General features: G+C 42.9%; 1 protein-coding gene across 8 annotated transcripts in view; it reads right to left on the bottom strand.

Moving 5' to 3' along the window:
* Positions 1 to 19,298, bottom strand: part of LOC307216882 (uncharacterized protein) — a 227,054-nt gene that overhangs the window by 100,687 nt on the left and 107,069 nt on the right. For 7 of the 8 annotated variants that reach the window (XR_013839358.1, XM_079977576.1, XM_079977581.1 and 4 more), the window contains exon 5: positions 16,670 to 16,792. The exons of the other annotated variant lie outside the window; for it this stretch is intronic. Coding sequence is in view for 6 of the 7 variants with exons in the window: in XM_079977576.1 (XP_079833702.1) it covers positions 16,670 to 16,792 (123 nt within the window). In the remaining variant the exon portion in view is untranslated. The remainder of the gene's footprint in view (positions 1 to 16,669; positions 16,793 to 19,298) is intronic. 8 annotated transcript variants of the gene reach the window in all.

The following is a 19,298-nucleotide window of genomic DNA, read 5'->3' as shown; positions in this document are numbered from 1 at the left end:
ATGGCAAGCAGCAGGCTCTCTAAATATTTTCCTAGGTCTATTGCCATTGCATGATGTCTTTGGGCCCAACGAGATGCTATGAGAAATATGTGGTTTCGTTCCATGTTTCTCCTATGAGACCATGGTACACAGGTTGTTGTTGCTTAGTCATATCCGACTCTTCGTGACCCCATGGACCAGAGCACGCCAGGCACTCCTGTCTTCCACTGCCTCCCGCAGTTTGGTCAAACTCATGTTCGTAGCTTTGAGAACACTGTCCAACCATCTCGTCCTCTGTCGTCCCCTTCTCCTTGTGCCCTCCATCTTTCCCAACATCAGGGTCTTTTCCAGGGAGTCTTCTCTTCTCATGAGGTGGCCAAAGTATTGGAGCCTCAACTTCAGGATCTGTCCTTCCAGTGAGCACTCAGGGCTGATTTCCTTAAGAATGGATACGTTTGATCTTCTTGCAGTCCATGGGACTCTCAAGAGTCTCCTCCAGCACCATAATTCAAAAGCATCAATTCTTCGGCGACCAGCCTTCTTTATGGTCCAGCTCTCACTTCCATACATCACTACTGGGAAAACCATAGCTTTAACTATACACAGGTAGAGGAGATTAAACGGCACCAATCAGTTTGTATTATTTTATGTATAGGTTTGTTTTATTTTGTGATCAATTTTGTTTGGTTTTGACATCTCACATGAATTGCTTAGAGACTACACATATTAAGCGGCATAAAAATTCCTAAATAAATTTAATAGTTGCTGCTATTCACTCTCTTGGAGACACTATTGTTGAGCTAAATAGTAGCTTGCCTGCTCCCCACCCTGCCTCTTGGGTGAACAACAGCTTTAGGGAGCGGAGATTTTCATCAGGACCTGATGCAGAAGAATGGATTAACCTGTGCCACTGTCCCAGTCCTGAATGAGCATGCCTGCACCTTTTATTTCATTTTTAAAAGGGGGGGGTGGAAATCTTGTGCATTTATCTATTTGGGTGCTGTCTTACAAACATGTGGGGATATATGAAGAGCACCCACCAGGGAGCGAGCCCTGGATAGCTTACATCTCCATGCTGTTCTTTTATTTAATTATTTTAATTAGATTTATATACTGCCCTTCATCAAAAGATCTCACGGCAGTTCAAATTGCAAGTTTTTACAAATGCAAGTCTTTGCTTTTACACTGCTTGCTCCTTGAAACAATGGTCTAGCCATGGGAAACATGCTTGCTGTGTAAAGTATGGCCCAGCCATTTGATGCTCCTTCTAAAAAAGAGGTAAAGAACCTGCAACCTGAATTTCATCCAGCCCCACACTACAGGTACCACTTCAGCTTCCCTGCCATGTTGTGCTCACTCCTCTTAATTCCAAATTATTGATGAATCCCTTCCCCTCAACCTCAAATTAAGTCACCGCTCTTCAGTTTTCCAGCACAGCAAGCATGTCATCAAATGCAGCAAGCTCTCCTTTGAAGTGTTGCAGTAAGTAGTTTGATTTTGGCCGATACTCTGATTTTTGCAGTAAACAAACATACAAAAGTGCCACAGTTATTTGTGAACTGGGACTTCAATATCTTGCTCTCAGCAAGACGTGACAGTTTTTTTTTGGGGGGGGAACGATGCTGGGGGTGCGGAGGAGGGAAGCAGAGGAAAATGTCTGATCTTTTGAAAACCTCTGCATTTCCACAGCAGCTAGACAGATGTGTTTTTGCCAAGCTCAGTGAGGGGCTTTCCTCAGTTCAGCAGCTTTCCTTCCCACCATGCAATGGCACAGTAGGCAGGCCGCACAACAGAGGGAGGCTCATGCAAATACCTTCGTAATGCAAGCTAACATGCCCTATTTCACAGATCTGCTTTGCAGATTACTATCTACGTCGAAGAAAAACATAATGTGTGCATTGCATGCATGTGTGGCAATGGACCACTTTCTTTGACACACATTCAGGGATCAGGGAGATTCTGGTTCATGGCTGTGAAGGATGAGACACTTGTTCTGGCATGCAGGTTGCATGACATGAAAGCCAGTTCTTATGGCGAAGTAAAAGAACCCAACAGAGCCCCCTGTAAATACGGTAGGTTCGGCAGGTAATAGCAACCTTTATTCTCAATGTTCAACGTCAACAGAAGCAGTGTCCACACTTGTATCCTACTCAATGGTGCTCCCAAGATTGATGACCATCTCGCCAATGTGAACTTCTCTGCACACGCTCAGATTACCGTTGGAGACTCTCTTGGCTAGGTGCAGAGACATAGCTAAGTACTTAACCAAAATGGGCATGAACCAATAGGCACAAATTTGCACATGTGTGGATGCAATTTTAGAATGTGAAGGCCACAAATAACAGTTCTGGATATTCTGCAAAAGAGGAAGGGTATCTTTTTAAACGCGACAGCGGCAGCAAGAGTTCTGATCGCGGCAAAATGGAAGAGTAATGAAATCCCCTCTATACAAGATTGGATCCAAAAGCTGACAGAATATGCCGAATTAGACAGTCTATCAGAAAAAATAAAGAATAAATCAAAACAGGAATTTGTTTCAAAATGGGAGGTTTTCAAAGAATATTTGAAAAATAAATATAGTAGTTTAAATTCTGTTGCAGCATTCGAGGAACTTCAGTAATAGTTGCAAGGTAGATATAAGAAATTAGATATATTAAGAAAAAGTTTAATTATGATAAAAGTGTATTGGCAATAAGTAATATGAAATCAAAATATGGAATAGACGGGAGGTTGGGTCTTTAGTGTTAAGACCAATATACGTTTTACTGTTTGCTAAGAAAATTATGTGTCTATGGTTATTCCTGTGTGTAATTTGGTATTTGTGTTTTTTCTTGCTGTATCAATAATAATAATAAAAAATTAGAATGTAAAGGCCACAGAAGGAAGACAACTGAAACTACAATAACCCACAAACCATATTTCCAGTTACAGATAGGTAGCCGTGTTGGTCTGTCATAGTCAAAACAAAATAAAAAAATTCCTTCCAGTAGCACCTTAAAGACCAACTAAGTTAGTTCTTGGTATGAGCTTTCGTGTGCATGCACACTTCTTCAGATACACTGAAACAGAAGTCACCAGACCCTTCTATATAGTGAGAAGGTGGGGAGGGGTATTACTCAGAAGGGTGGTGGGATTGGGTGGGATTGGCAGATAGCTGTGATGAGCCTGTTGACGACTCTTAACGACTGCAATAGGTCTTACAGGAAAAAGCAAGGGGTGAGAAGGTGAAAAATAGCTTTGTCATGTATAATGAGATAAGAATCCAATGTCTTTGTTCAGACCAGGTCTCTCCATGGTTTTAAGTTTGGTAATAAGTTGCAATTCAGCAGCTTCTCTTTCCAGTCTATTTCTGAAATTCCTTTGTAATAGAACAGCTACATTGAGATCTTGTATAGAATGTCCTGGGAGATTGAAGTGTTCTCCTACTGGTTTCTCTGTCTTGTGGTTCCTGATGTCGGATTTATGTCCGTTTATTCTTTGGCGTAAAGCATGGTGTGTAGCTTGCCCTGATTGGCATGGTGTGTAGCTTGCCCTGATTTTAAACTACTACCTTCATTGTTACAGGTTGGGGGCTGAATTATATGATCTCTTGGAGTTCCCCAAACATGTGCTTCTGGCTATAAAAACAGGGATCTGGAGAAGAGATCTGCTAAATGGTTAAACCAATTGTTGTTGTTTGTTTGTTTGTTTATTGCCCTGTTTACTGCCCAGCTTTGGGGCTTCCAATGGGCATCTGGTTGGACACTGAGAACAGTTTTTTTAAAGTGTTGGTGTTGTTTGAATCACATTCTCATACATATCCTACACTGTGTGATAACCACAATGCAGAATTTAATATTGTCTTGTGATGCCTCTACCAAGAACTTGCATGCCTGTATAGATGATTCATCTGTAGTTTAGAATATGCTGATTTTTATTAATACATTGGCAGAGAAAAATAAACTCTAATTTATACATTCAGAATTGAATATCTTTTTAGAAACAACGTCCCAAATGGTTGAGATTCTCAAAGTATGAGTGGCTGGAGTAGGAATACAATGGTATTAATTCAAAGTCAAGTAGTAGAGAATAGCAGCCATGAAAACCCTTCCCAGCACATTTCCCCTCTTTCAAAATGAATATCCATTTATTCTTGACAACTGCAAAGTGTATTCCTATAATTGCAGAGATAATAGCCCAGCTGATTACATCCATTTGTCAATGGTAACAACTCTCCTTTCCTTTTTTTTTTTTCAAACAAATTATTGCCACTTAGGAAAGTGGAAATGTTGACATTCTCCATAACTCGCATTCAAAAACAATTCGTACGTGTACAAAATGGCTGGTATAATTGTTATGGAAATCTATCGGAGCTTTCCAGTACAGGAAGTGCTGTTCATTTAATTAAGAAAAAATATATAAACACTCTGCTCAGTCTGAAGGACAAACAATCCCAGCTGGACACAGTTGCAAAAACTGTGATGGTAAACCACGAAGGCATGGGTAGGCAAAGTAAGGCCTGGGGGCCGGATCCAGCCCAATCGCCTTCTAAATCCGGCCCGCAGACGGTCGGGGAATCAACGTGTTTTTACGTGAGTGGAATGTGTCCTTTTATTTAAAATGCACCTCTGGGTTATTTGTGGGGCATAGTAATTTGTTTATTTTTTCCCTTCAAAATATAGTCAGGCCCCCAACAAGGTCTGAGGGACAGTGAACTGGCCCCCTGCTGAAAAATTTGCTGACCCCTGCACCAAGGTTTCATATGCCTATTCAGTGGAGGGGGGGATGCTATCTCCAGGGGGTCAAAAGAAGAAAAAAATTCTGAAGGAAACAGTGGATGTATGATTTTTATGGTTCATGTCAAATCCCACAGGGCCCTTGTTTCTTGTGACAGAACGTTCCACCAGGCTGGAGCCACGGCCAAAAAGGCCTTGGCCCAGGTTGAGGCCAGTCTAATCTCCTTGAGGCTCAGGAGATTAGCTTAACTGTTTCTCAATAGGCTTCCTCCAATGACAAGTGAACAATTATAACATAAAATTCAGGACTAATGATGACATTCCTGAACGAAAGACTACATTGTGAGGAATTTGACTCATGGTGCATTTACCTTAGTTTGCCATGATTTGAGGGCAATCGATGCAGAACTACAATCTCACATTGCTACATCAAATGACTGTTATTCAGTTCAGTTTCATGAGTACTATGATTTAGCAGAGCTGACAAAGGGCAGGAAAGGTTTCTCCAGCATGTTAACAGAGTAAATTAAGTGGACAACATAGCTCCACATGAGAGAGAAACTGACAAAAACTGGTTGAACGACCTTCCTGGTTTTAAATTGTAGGTTTTAATGTTCAACTGTTTTACCATCGCATACGTAAAAGCCACCTTGAGGACACGGTTGAAAGGCGAGGTAGACGTTTTTTTAAAAATAAAATAAAATAACAGAATGGAGGCTTTCTTTGAAATCCATGCACTGATAGAAGATAAGCCTGCCTCACAATGCACCATTCATCTTAGCCTTGGTCTTTTAATTATTCAGTGCTAATCAATATGTGTTTCAACCCTTTTAATTGTGAGTCATTAATGGCATTTATTTACATCTGTTCACAGGCTGAAAAGGTACCTTCTCAATTTAACAGTTTGCCATTGCCATTCTAAATTTCAAGAAACAGTGTACTTTGGGTAAATTCAGACGGTCGTGAATTGAGTTGTGGCTACTTATACAAATTCACTGCTTATGCAAAAATCCCACAATGTTAATAACTCATATGACCTAGATGCAGGTACTGTCTTCCCTACTGCAAACATGCCTGGCCCCGTGTGAAAGTGAAAACTTTGGTATGAAATTACTTTGAATACAACTCTGCCCACACACCCCAGGATCCCATCGTAAGTGCTAAGTCTTCCTTAATGGATATAACAATCCAGCACTTCCAACACAGTTATAGCTGTATCAGGAAGTACAGAACCCAAGACAAGTGTTGGAAATGCTCATTATCATTTGCATTGCAATGTGGATGAAAAGTTCCTCATGCATTCACCTCTTTCTCGCTAGAGCAAAGCTTACGATAATATAGGAGAACAATCTCTTCCAAATTGCCATGGGCACCGCAGCCGGGGCATTACGACAGAAGTCAAGACATGCTCCATAAATGCAATCTGACTCTTCCTTGAACTTAGTCGAGTTAATTGAAGTTGATAACCAAATAAGTGGCTTGAACACTAAGATGGTGAAACCCTCAAACAGTCTCTGCTGAAGAGTTGTGGGACAAAGAATGTCAGGACTGCATTATACAGTGGTACCTCTGGTTAAGTACTTAATTCGTTCCGGAGCTCCGTTCTTAACCTGAAACTGTTCTTAACCTGAAGCACCACTTTAGCTAATGGGGCCTCCTGCTGCTGCCGCGCCGCCAGAGCATGATTTCTGTTCTCATCCTGAAGCAAAGTTCTTAACCTGAAGCACTATTTCTGGGTTAGCGGATTCTGTAACCTGAAGCGTATGTAACCCAAGGTACCACTGTATATGAGAATAAGCAGGAAAGAGCAGCTTCAGGGGGTCACTCACATGCCTGTTTTACTGTCGTTCTGATAACATGCAAAGCAGCCCTGGCATACTTTGATTCCACATCTCTTTGCTGAAAACTATTCCAGGATTTGACCCCCTTACTGTTAAAGTTCCTTTTCTGATTTTCAACCTCTATTGATTAATAGGCAATTTGTAGCTACTTGTTCCCAGAACTACCTTCAATCCAAATTGCTGCACATATTAAGCTTTAAATGCACAGCTCTGAGAAGAAGGTCAAACTTTACTATCCAGAGGAAGTAAAAGTTGGAACAAGGCTCCCATTCTACCTCCACTGTTGGAGACAGTATACTTCTGGATGCTAGTTGCTGGAAACCGCAGGTTGGGAGAGTTTCCCATGGTTATCTGGTTGGCTACTGTGGGAACAAGATGCTGGACTAGATGGGACACTGGCAAGATTGAGCTGGGCAATTCTTAAGTCCTCATGGGTACTTTAAAATTGACATTCATGGATCAGGTGCCCATTCTCTAGATCAGGCATGGCCAAACTTGGCCCTCCAGATGTGTTGGGACTACAACTCCCATCACCCTAGCTAACAGGACCAGTGGTCAGGGAAGATGGGCATTGTAGTCCCAAAACATATAGATGGCCAAGTTTGGCCATGCCTGCCCTAGATCAAGCTTCCTCAGCCTTGGCCCTCCAGATGTTTTGAGACTACAATTCCCATCATCCCTGACCACTGGTCCTGCTAGCTAGGGATCATGGGAGTTGTAGGCCAAAAACATCTGGAGGGCCGAGGTTGAGGAAGCCTGCCCTAGATGATCAGTCATCAAATAAAGCGCGCAGGAAATTATTTGACACTTGAAGACTTCCAGAACTCTGCAGACACAATCCAGTAAGACTTCAATGTAATTAAGACATGGTTTTTTAAATGGGTTTATGTATGTTCCAGTTTTGCAGACAGGAAACTGAAGCCAAGTGATCATGAAGATGAGTGGCTATATCAGTGATTTGATGCATGGCTGACCTTTTGAACTCACAATTCCAGGGTCAAATCCCAACACAGTAAGTGAAACCACATTGGCTCTCATGCCCTTCATTGGAAAATCTATAATATGCTCATTTCAAGAAGTAAATAATGTATGACTAAAATGCTAATCATAGTACTTAGTACATATGGTCAACACAGAGCATAATTTAAGTAGAGTTGTGTCATATTTTCCAGTTTTGATTTGCAAGTAGAAACAAGCAGATTCGGTGGAATTCTCTCTCCCCCCCCCCCACCAAGAACAAAAAAGACTGTATAAAATGTTAACGTAATTCCAATCTTGTTTGGCACTATTATTTCCCCTGGTTGTATCATCTTCTCATTTCTGGTTCAGCAATGCAAGCGGATCCTATCCCATCATTGAACACAGGGAATGGAATCATGTTACTGTCCTACATAGCCAATCAGATTTAGCTATGTCACGGGTGTCAAACACAAGGCCCGCCAGACCTCGTCATGTGGCCCGTGTAGCCGCCACCGGCTGCCAGCCTTCACCTTTTATTCTCGCTTTTTTTTTTTGACACAAGAAAGCTGCCTCTTCAGCGCATGTGCGGCAGCCTACAAGCCAGAGAACGTCTGCCCTCTAGCGGCGCTGTGGCCCCCGATGAATTTGAGTTTGACACCCCTGAGCTATGTGATGAGTTCAGCGTGGGCTAGTGAGAATGAGCAACATTTAAATGAATAACTGAACATTTTCACCGCAAGAATTGAAAAAAGTATTTTTCAGCATAGCCAAAATATTCATGAAAAATTGTCAGTAGTTGCAGCTCAGCTCATCAACTTCCACTGAAAATCTTGGAAATTTGGAAAGGAATGGCAAGTATCAGTTTAAAGACAATAATAATCAAGATGTGATTATTCGACACATGGCCATTACATTTTTCAGTACTCGTTGAGAGTTAGTGCTTAGTTTTACGGAGAATGAAATAGTCTCAAATGTTACATGTTTTAGAAACTGGATACTTGCCAAATGCTTTGATGATTTAAAAAAAAATCTTAAGAATGTCTGCAGATCAAATTACAAGGATACAAGTATTACACTAATCAGTAAAACAAAAGACTGCTTTCATCAACAAGTGATCACAGGTTGTCACTCGTCTCTGACTTCAGGAGATTTGATGGAAGAAAACTTGATGATATAAATTAGAAATGACAGTCCACTGAAGGGAGTTAACACAGGGGTCACAAACTCTTTAACTAATTTCTGAAGCTTATCAATGTGAAGAGACATATCTATTTTCAGCCTGCGTTGCTCACTCAAGAAACCAGAATGTGGGATAAACTGGTACCTTGAACTCTTTAAATTTTATTAATTTCACCCCGCAAAGAAAATGACAGGGTCCTCCCCGGGGTGTAAATTAGCTATGTGAAGAAATTTGTCCTACGGGTACAACCCTACACACACCAATTTGAGGCTTGCTTCCGTTTTGAAGAAGCTGTAAATAGGACTGGGCTATAAATATAATTTGTACATTTTTTGCCATAAGGTGCCACTTGCAGTCATTTCATAATGGAGATGCATGCATGTAAAACTAGCTGATTAAAAAGGTTTCGTGTGCATGCACACTTCTTCAGATACACGGGTGTATCTGAAGAAGTGTGCATGCACACGAAAGCTCATACCAAGAACTAACTTAGTTGGTCTTTAAGGTGCTACTGGAAGGAATTTTTTTTGTTTTGACTATGGCAGACCAACACGGCTACCTATCTGTGATTAAAAAGGAACGGTGAAAGAAGAAGACTGTCACCTGTGACAGATTTTGGAAAAAAACGGGGGGGGGGGGGAGAGAGGAAACAACAAGCTTGCAGAACCTGTGCTGCTTCACAACACACAAAAATGTCGTTCTCTTCTATCTGGTGCAGAGCTCTCTCAAGGGTACTGTAAGAAGTCATGACACGGTAGAGAAAACCCATCATGTGGATCGAGAAAGAAAGAAATGAGAGTAAGTGTCTGGGTTTCCCCCTGGCATCTGATTTACTACTGTGATAACAAGATGCTTGATTATGATGGGCTTTGGGCCTGATCCTGCAGCGCTCTTCTCATATTCTGATGAGCCTCGCGGTACACAAATGCGATTTGTTGTTGTTTAGTCATTTAGTCGTGTCCGACTCTTTGTAACCCCATGTGATAAAAGCTTTCATTTCACAGGGGACAAGAGTGGTGTTCTCTAGCAGACATAAAGTTTAGCCTAGAAAATGGAAACCTGAGACGAAGCTCCAAGTCAGGGGTAGGCAACCTAAGGCCCGGGGGCCAGATCCGGCCCAATCGCCAGCATGTTTTTACATGAGTAGAATGTGTGCTTTTATTTAAAATGCATCTCTGGGTTATTTGTGGGGCATAGGAATTTGTTCATATTTTTTTCCAAAATATAGTCCGGCCCACCATATGGTCTGAGGGACAGTGGACTGCCCCCCTGCTGAAAAAAGGTTGCTGACCCCTGCTCCAAGTGAACCTTGGCCAATGACAAGGTGAGGAATTCAACCTAGCACTAGGGCAGTTGTTCCAACAGTGCAAGCTTTGCCGCCCATCTCCTCCTCCCTGAACTGTTCTGGGGTTTCTCACAACCCCCTGACTCAATTTTGGAGGTGGAGCATGCAGAGGGAGAAGAAGCGGGGAAAGCCCTGTTGTGCTAGTGGAAGTCCTTGCATGGTCTTCTGTTAGTGGGACATTAGTGGAATCCCACCCAAGAACTGCAAAACACACTACTGTATTCACTAAAAAATAAAAAAGCTATGTGGGTGATAAATAAGACTTGCTTCCCCTGAAATGAGCAAAAAATCCTTCCCGATAAACTACTAATGCTTCCATTCAAACTCATGGTGACTCCATGTGGCTGGATTTACCACAACATTAAATAAGGCAGGAGCAGAAATGCTATGCTGTTTATGATTTCTGGTGAAATCTTATTCTCATATCTCTGAAATGGAACAGATCTTTATTGTTAGCAGACACGAGAAGTCACAAAGAACTTGCAGGGTGATCCATCCCATGCCATTGTTCCCAACTTCTGTTAGTCACAATGGCTGATGGAGAACCTAGATATTATGTTTCTCTTGCACCTTGGTCAGTTTGCTAATAGACATGGACAGATCTATCCGTCATTGATTTGTGTACCCTTCTTTGAACCCAGCTGCTTTAGGGGCCTTCTCATTAACCCATTGCAATGAATGAAATCTAGCCAAGGGTTGCACAGATAATCATTTCCCTCCCTTTGCCTGTACAGAGGTATTGAACATGCTGGGTATGGCTGATGGGAGTTGTACTGCAACAACATCTAGAGAGGACCATGTTCCTGCCTTAACTGTACACCCATATCATTTTGAAAGCGACCTATTATAATAAGAGAAGTCTCCAAATCTAAGCAATTAGTACTAAATAACTGCCTATGATAATAGATCTGAGCCAAAAAGTGAAGCATTATGCTCACTTTAATTAACAAAAGCCTTTGTTTGGTAGAAAACCTGAATCCAATTTTACAAAGTTTGTCATATATATGTTTTTACATTCTGTGTGACTAAGAAGTGAGATATGGGAGATAAAACTGTCATAACACAGCAGATGCAGAATTACACTTTGAAAAGCTAATCAATCCACTCCCCTCCGGCGTTTTTATTTAGCTGCGCGCTACTTCACTAAACAGGAATTTACTTCACATCTGGAATTTACTTCCAGCTGTGAGGACTGCCCATTCCAGTGCAGTGAGATAATCTAAAAGTTGTCTGCTATAATTAAACTAGATTACAGAAAAGGTTCTCAAACTGTCATAGCAGGCTTCCCCAAGTTGATGGAAGTGTCAAAATCTCAACAAGTGTAAGTGTAAGCACTGATTTTAAAAAACCGAAGGACCACGGGGAAGCTGCCAAAAAGCACTTACAATCCTATACATTGATAGTATATAGCAGCTTTAAGGATGATAGGATAGCCCCAGTATTTAGACAGAGAGCAGCTGTGTGAAAAACTCTTGTAAATAAAGTTACAGGGCTGAGGAATGGAAATAAAAAATAGTAATGTCCCTGATTAGAACAGGGGTTGGGAATCAGCTCAAGGGCCACATTTCTTTGTGAACAACTTTCGGAGGACCTCATGCCAGTGGTAGGTGAGGCCAGAGGCAAAAATCATCATGGCCAGAGGGAAAACTGGGTAGAGCAACATATGTTACTCTCACTTTTGTACCATATGTTGTATTTGCAGCGTAAGGTTTTTCTAGACACCCCACCTCCCAATTTTCCACGCAAGCAAGCAAGAGGCATTGCTTCAGGTCAAGGATACATCCCAGACAGGCAGTATCACTCAAGGAAGGCACAGAGCAAGGCCTGTGAGGAGTGTGGCCTACAGAGAGGCCTGAGGGCCAGAGAGAGAGAGAGGAAGATCTAGAACACCGCATGTGCTCCCCTGGCCTCAGTTTCCTCAACCCTAGATAAAAAAGATAGCTTCTGTACTCCAGGGAAGGCTGGCTTAGCACTATTTCCTCTTTGGCGATCACTCGTAGCTGAGTAAGATTGTCTTCCATGAACATGATTTTAACAGTGAATCTGTAAGTGGCTGTGGAGGCCAGTTCTGGATCCACACATCCTTCCACAGTTGGAACTCCTTCCAGGCAGGAGTTGAATCATGGTGAGGGTTTGCAAAGTGTGCCTTCCTCTTAGCACATTTCTCCCTTGCGTCCTGAGTTCGAGCATCTTTAAAGTCCATAACACCTTTGGTAAAGGTTGTTCTCAAATTGGAGCACTCACAGGCCAGTGTTTCCCAAATGTCGGTGTTCATACTACATTTTTTTTCCAGATTTGCCTTGAGAGAGTCTTTGAACCTCTTTTGTTGACCACCAGCATTACGCTTGCCATTTTTAAGTTTGGAATAGAGTAGTTGCTTTGGAAGACGATCATCAGGCATCTGAACAACATGACTAATCCAACAAAGTTGATATTGAAGAATCATTGCTTCAACACTGGTGATCTTTGCTTCTTCCAGTACACCGGCATTAGGTCGCCTGTCTTCCCAAGTGATGTGTAAAATTTTTCAGAGACACCATTGATGGGATCTTCCAAGGACTTGGAGATGGCTTTTATAAGTGGTCCATGTTTAGCACTGTTTATATGGTGACTGGCTGCAGCTCTCCAGGATCTTAGGCAGTGAATTCTCCAAGCCCTACCTGGAGATGCGAGAGACTGAAAGTGGGACCTCCTGCATGCAAAGCAAATGTTCTACTGAGTTATGTCCTGTCCTGTCTGGGGAATGGGCAAATATTGGAACATACTGTTGAAGGTCCCCTTTGTTAACCAATGGTTCCCACAATCCTCTGGCACCATTAGCTCATGCTTTGCTAGTGCTCAATATGGTGGGATTGTACATTTTTGCGGGAACCAGACACTCATCTCTAGATGATCCAAATAACTGCTCCTCTGCTTGAACCCTCAAAAGCAGCGAACTGCCATCCTAGGCTGATACTAACCGCCACTGATCTCTCTTCTCGACATATCCTTGGTGTAACAATAAGTAGTGCCATGACAGATAAATCTTTGCATTCAGAAAAATAATGGGTTTCTGGAAGACTTATGGATTGACTCAGTTTAGTGAGCTTGAAAGCCTTAAGTGTTTATTAGTATAACGATGGATAGGAATCACAGTGGCACTCATGCATTGTAACAGCATCAAGCCAACATCGACCGCACTAACAGCATGTAAAGTTAACAAGACTTCTAGCTGACTTTCCCTATTTCTGGATGTGTGAATTATCTAAGCCAATCAAAAGAAAACCACACGAGAACTGAATGGAAAACCTCAATTAAAAAGAAGGCTGCAAGAGCAGCTGGTAGCTTTCTGGGGAAGTTAACTCACCAGCTTTTCTGAGTGGGATGGAGAAGTGTGGGGTACATTTAATTGCAACAAATATTTATAGTGGAGTACACCCAACGCGTTAAAATACTGGGAGGCAAAAGAGGATTTTTGAGTGAAATCCTAACTCAAGACGAAGCTTGATGTTTTGTGCAACTAAAGGGAAATTGCTGTATGGAAAATATCTGTGATAACCATTTTAAAAAACGTTTTTCGCAAACAGGAGTGCTCTTATCCAGGAGACCGGAAGCTATGCATCAGGGACAGGTCACATGGTACCCTCCTGAAGTTGCTGGAACCGAGCTCATATCAGTCCCAGTCAGCATGAGCCAAGGGACAAGGAAGAGGAGAGCTGCAGTCCAACATTGGGAGGGCACTATGTTGGCTACCATTTCTACGATGAGCAACTCCATTAAGGGGAAAGAAGCCTCTTGGCAATGGAGGCCAGGCAAGCAAGCACACAGTTTAAAATCACCCATCCAGTAAACTTATGCAGGAGACAATGCAGATTAAAGCAAACCGAGACACATGCACCATCTCTTAAGGCCCCCATGAATGGCCTGATACCACACCGGTGGAATTAAAGAATGCTTTATTCTTCCCTGACCAAGCATATGCTGCCAGAGTTGCAAATGGCATATTGTGGAACAGTGTATAAGCTTACTCATTGTAACTATGCTTGAATAAAAATCAGGCCAGTCATTTTTAGGAGAGGGATGTGGAATTTGTGGACCTCCAGATGTTGTTGGACTCTAGCTCCCATCATCCCTGACCACTGGCCATGTTGGCAGAGGCTGATGAGAGCTGGGAGTATATCATTATATAATCTAGAAACAAGGTGTGTTAGAGTTGGAAGGGACCACGAGGGTCATCAACCCTCTGCAGCGCAGGAATCTTTTGCCCAACATGGGATTTGAACCCACAATCCTGCGTTTAAGAGTCTCGTGCTCTACCAATTGAACTATCCCAGCTTCTATAATGTTTTGAACTGTTTTTAGAATGGTGATGGTGGTGGTGGATTTGCCACCATGGGCTCCATTGGGAGGAATTATAGAATCATAGAATCTTAGAGTTGCAATGCAGGAATCTCAGCTAAAGCATCCATGACAGGGTGGGATATAAATTGGATGGATGCATGGACAAATAAATAAGGAAAACACCAGGTTCACCATCCATGTCATAAGAGCACAGCCTTTATGGGCCAAATTATTGCTCAAGTTTCAAAATTCAAAATCAGAGAAACTTACAGATTGACCATATCTCTTTCCCATATCGGATCAGGCCACTCATGCTTTGTCCAGCAACTGGCAAATACTCTTGCCATCTAGGGCCAGATCCACTCTTTTCTTTCTTGAAGCCAGAAATATGGGTGGGTGTTGTTTAGTCGTTTAGTCGTGTCCGACTCTTTGTGACCCCATGGACCAGAGCACGCCAGGCACTCCTGTCTTCCACTGCCTCCCGCAGTTTGGTCAGACTCATGTTTGTAGCTTCGAGAATACTGTCCAACCATCTCGTCCTCTGTCGTCCCCTTCTTCTTGTACCCTCAATCTTTCCCCACATCAGGGTCTTTTCCAGGGAGTCTTCTTTTCTCATGAGGTGGCCAAAGTATTGGAGCCTGAGCTTCACGATCTGTCCTTCCAGTGAGCACTCAGGGCTGATTTCCTTAAAAATGGATAGGTTTGATCTTCTTGCAGTCCATGGGACTCTCAAGGGTCTCCTCCAGCACCATAATTCAAAAGCACCAATTCTTCGGCGATCAGGTGGGTAGCAGAGATTAATTGGCCAACAGAACCTCACGTGAAAATGAGATGCAAGTCACAAGGGTGATCAATCTCGGAACTCGATGTAGTATCATTATAAAATTTGATCACTAATACAGCAGCCTCAACCATATCTGGAGATGTTAAAATTGTGAACACTCTATGTATAAATGCCCTGAAACAAGACATTTCACACCTCTAAACTATATTGATATAAAAGATTGCTAGGGTGATTCACAGGCATGTTAGACCAAAGGTCCTTTATATGGTTGACATTAAAAGGAATATCTACATTTGGAAAAGATATGAGTTGCCAAAGGCTAACATAGAGAGCATCTGCTAAGAACAGTAATGCCTCAGGATCCTTACCTTCTACTATGTCAATTGCAGACTCTAATTCAGCCCAAATTCAGTGTCTGAATAAAAGAGTAGCTGCAGGCAAAATAAAGATTGCAAACGAGAACCAGTTCATTTCAGATATAGCAGGCTATTTGATTGAGAAAGATTTGCTAGCTTCTGAAGACACACACAAAACCTAATCAGGTCAACCCTCCCCATAACAGCCTCGTCTGAAAATCTTATCATCATCATCAAGGAGAAGAAAGAGAAATGAAGCTGAGTTGTAGATAAAACTGGATTGAAAAACTTTCACAGGGCCAAGGAAGTCCTGAGAAAGTAGAGGCAGTTTCAGAGACTTTCAGGATTTCTTAAATTTGGGAGAGGAGATTTGCCCACTTTAAAAAAGGAGTGGCTGAGGGTTATAGTCCACTGTGATTTAAATTGGCACAAGAAAGGTAAGAGAGATGGTGCCTGGCTAAGTATTTCATGGGAAGGAATTCAACAACACTGAAGACCTCCTGATACAATGGTATCACCTCACCTGAAGCATGCAGTGTGTGTGTTATTTCTAAAATATCAGATTTATGATGGTGATGGTGATATGTTCTCTGTAGGGAAGAGGAAACTGTGGTCCACCCAGTGATGTTGGATTACAACTGCCATTATCTCTTACCATCAGCCATGCTGGTTATGGATGATGGGAGTTGTAGTCCAGCAACATCTGGAGGGCAACATGTTCCCCATCCCTGTTCTGTGTGTTCTGATCAACAAACCTAATTTTTGCTTGGAGAAATCTTTACGCAATCTGTGCTGTTATATCTCGCCTCATGCTATTGATTTGATCTTCTCAGTCAAGCTACTGTAGAGGCACTGATAACAGAAACTCCAGAATGCGATAATCATTGTCATTATATTTTATTTGAGAAGTGTCTACAATTGACGAGGCACTGTTCAATGTATATAAGACAAATCCATGCCAGCAGGCTTCCAGAGTCAAAATGGAACATGGAAGAACCCATTCAAATTATACTCAGATTTTTCTTTTTGAATAGATATCCTTTACAACTGCAGCTTCATAATCAAGACATAAGCATTCTCAAAACAACAGTTTGCACAAATATCTTTCATTTGATTTCCAGACAACTAACACTATTTTTCCACTTCAGTAAACTGCTGATTAAACAAGAGACAGTGAATGGATTGTTACCTTCACAAGATGTCCGGTCTTCCCTCAGTTTCAGGCCAGCTGGACATTTGCAGTAGTAGCTGCCAATCATATTGCAACATTGGCCCTGACATCCTCCATTGGCAATGGCACATTCATTGACATCTGTGGTGAGAAGCATTTTTATGAAGGTGAACACAGAAAACAGCATGTACAACATTTACGGTTAGGGTTAGCTATGTTTATTTTAACTTGCACAAGAAGTGTTATCAAAGCAGCTAGCAAATCCAAAGGAGGTCTCCCTCACTGCTTTTATCCTCAGAACAACCCTGTGAGGTAGGTTAGGCTGATTGGCTCAAGGTAACCAAGTGAGCTGAGTTGGGATTTGAACACAGGTCTGCCCTGTCCTAGCCCAGCACTCTGACTTCCATAATCACACAGACTCTCACTTCCTCCACCTCATGCAGACCCGCACAACTTGTCACCAACCAAAACAAATCATAAATCACTAATAAAGCAGGGTGACCACCAGCAGCTGAATCACCTTCCTGTTTTGGCATGTCTGCATGGAGTTATCATAAATGGGTGGGCATGTTAAGTACCTGCCAGGCCGCCATTTACAGCTGGTGGGGTGCATCTGAGTGGGTGGGTCATGCAGACCTTTCTTACTGTTGTGCCTCCAGGTAAGGTAAAGGTAAAAGGACCCCTGACCATTAGGTCCAGTCGTGGCCGACTCTGGGGTTGCGGTGCTCATCTCGCTTTATTGGTTGAGGGAGCCGGCGTACAGCTTCCGAGTCATGTGGCTAGCATGACTAAGCCGCTTTTGGCGAACCAGAGCAGCGCACGGAAACGGCGGTTACCTTCCCACCAGAGTGGTACCTATTTATCTACTTGCACTTTGACGTGCTTTCGAACTGCTAGGTTGGCAGGAGCAGGGACCGAGCAACAGGAGCTCACCCCGTCACGGGGATTCAAACCGCGACCTTCTGATCAGCAAGTCCTAGGTTCTGTGGTTTAACCCACAGCTCCACCCGCGTCCCTGTGCCTCCAGGTACAGAATCATATTCTAACACAGAGGAGCAGCTGTTGACTGGTTGTGCCATCCCAACGTTCAGATTGGACTGATGAAAAAGTGCCCCTGGCCCCTCTTTTCAGGCTGCAGTGTAATGTTTTGTGGCTCTGTTCTGCAGTTAAAGGCCAGGGTTCTGACTTACAGCTGCTGAAAGCCTCTCTCACCAGAATCCATTCTGCATATCCATTGTCGTTCAAGGTTGCAACCAATCTCTCCTCTTGAAAAATGCCTTGACATGTAACAAGTTTACCAAGCTGGATCTTAACAAATATTCAATGCTGCTCAGACATTCAAGCCATTTCTACTGACACCGCAGACATTTCAGAAAATAAACGGGTTGACTTGTGTGTCTAAGAGCAACGCCCAGAAATAAATTTTCCAGCTGCGGCATTCAAGGCAGAAAGTTTTCAAAACTACTCGATGGTAAAGATCAGAACCCTGCAGCTTTGAAAACCAAAGCAAAAGTGTTTAACTTAACGATTTCTCATTCCAAAGTCTACAATATTTTGTATAGATAAAGGAACAATATTGACAGAGATGCTCACCGGCTACAGCCTTTCAAACGGGAATTGATCCGGAACCTGACTCTAATAACCTTCTTACACAATTATCAAGCACCCCTGGGTCTTACCTAGACTATAGTTCAGTAGCCGGCTGCAGCCCAGGGTGGATTAATTTAAATACAGGTAGTTTAAATCAATGGCTTAAATCACGATGTGAATCACTAATGGATCAATCCTAAGCATGGGAAGCCAACGTAGAATATACCGTCTTAAATTAAGGTGGTGTAAAGAGTGTTGAGGGACGCGGGTGGCGCTGTGGGTAAAACCTCAGTGCCTAGGACTTGCTGATCGCAAGGTCGGCGGTTCGAATCCCCGCGGCGGGGTGAGCTCCTGTCGTTTGGTCCCAGCTCCTGCCCACCTAGCAGTTCGAAAGCACCCCTAAGTGCAAGTAGATAAATAGGTACTGCTTTATAGCGGGAAGGTAAACGGCATTTCCGTGTGCGGCGCTGGTGCTGGCTCGCCAGCTGCAGCTTCGTCACGCTGGCCACGTGACCCGGAAGTGTCTTTGGACGGCGCCGGCTCCCGGCCTCTTGAGCGAGATGAGCGCGCAACCCTAGAGTCAGACACGACTGGCCCGTACGAGCAGGGGTACCTTTACCTTTTAAAGAGTGTTGAGCTACTGAGCTGGCCCAAGCAGGGAAACCATTGTTACTATTATTTATTAAATTTGCATAATGCCCTTCACCCGAAGATCCCAGGGCAGCTCACAACAAAAAAATAATACATAATAAAACAAAAACAAACCAATACCTCTCCACTAGTTAAGGCAAGCAGTAGCAGAAGAAAAAGGACTGCTGTTGTTTTTGGATATCCTTTCCATTTTTCCTGCACAGCTGTGTTTTATGGGTTGCCAGGTCACATCACCAAGCATGAACAGCGTTAGGATCCAGCCAATGCCCCCCCCCCCCCCGCCTCAATCCTGCCCCTACCACTCCCCTCTTTCAGGGCTTATGCTGCCTTAAGATCTGCCAGACTCAGTTCAGCCAACTGGGTCCTGGCTCAGTCAGGAAGGGAGATATACACTGGCATATCTCCA

This window comes from Podarcis cretensis, assembly GCF_951804945.1.
Source record: "Podarcis cretensis genome assembly, chromosome: 5".
Lineage (NCBI taxonomy): Eukaryota > Metazoa > Chordata > Lepidosauria > Squamata > Lacertidae > Podarcis > Podarcis cretensis.
Note: the sequence above shows the minus strand (reverse complement) of the source record. Positions and strands in the feature narration are given on the sequence as shown.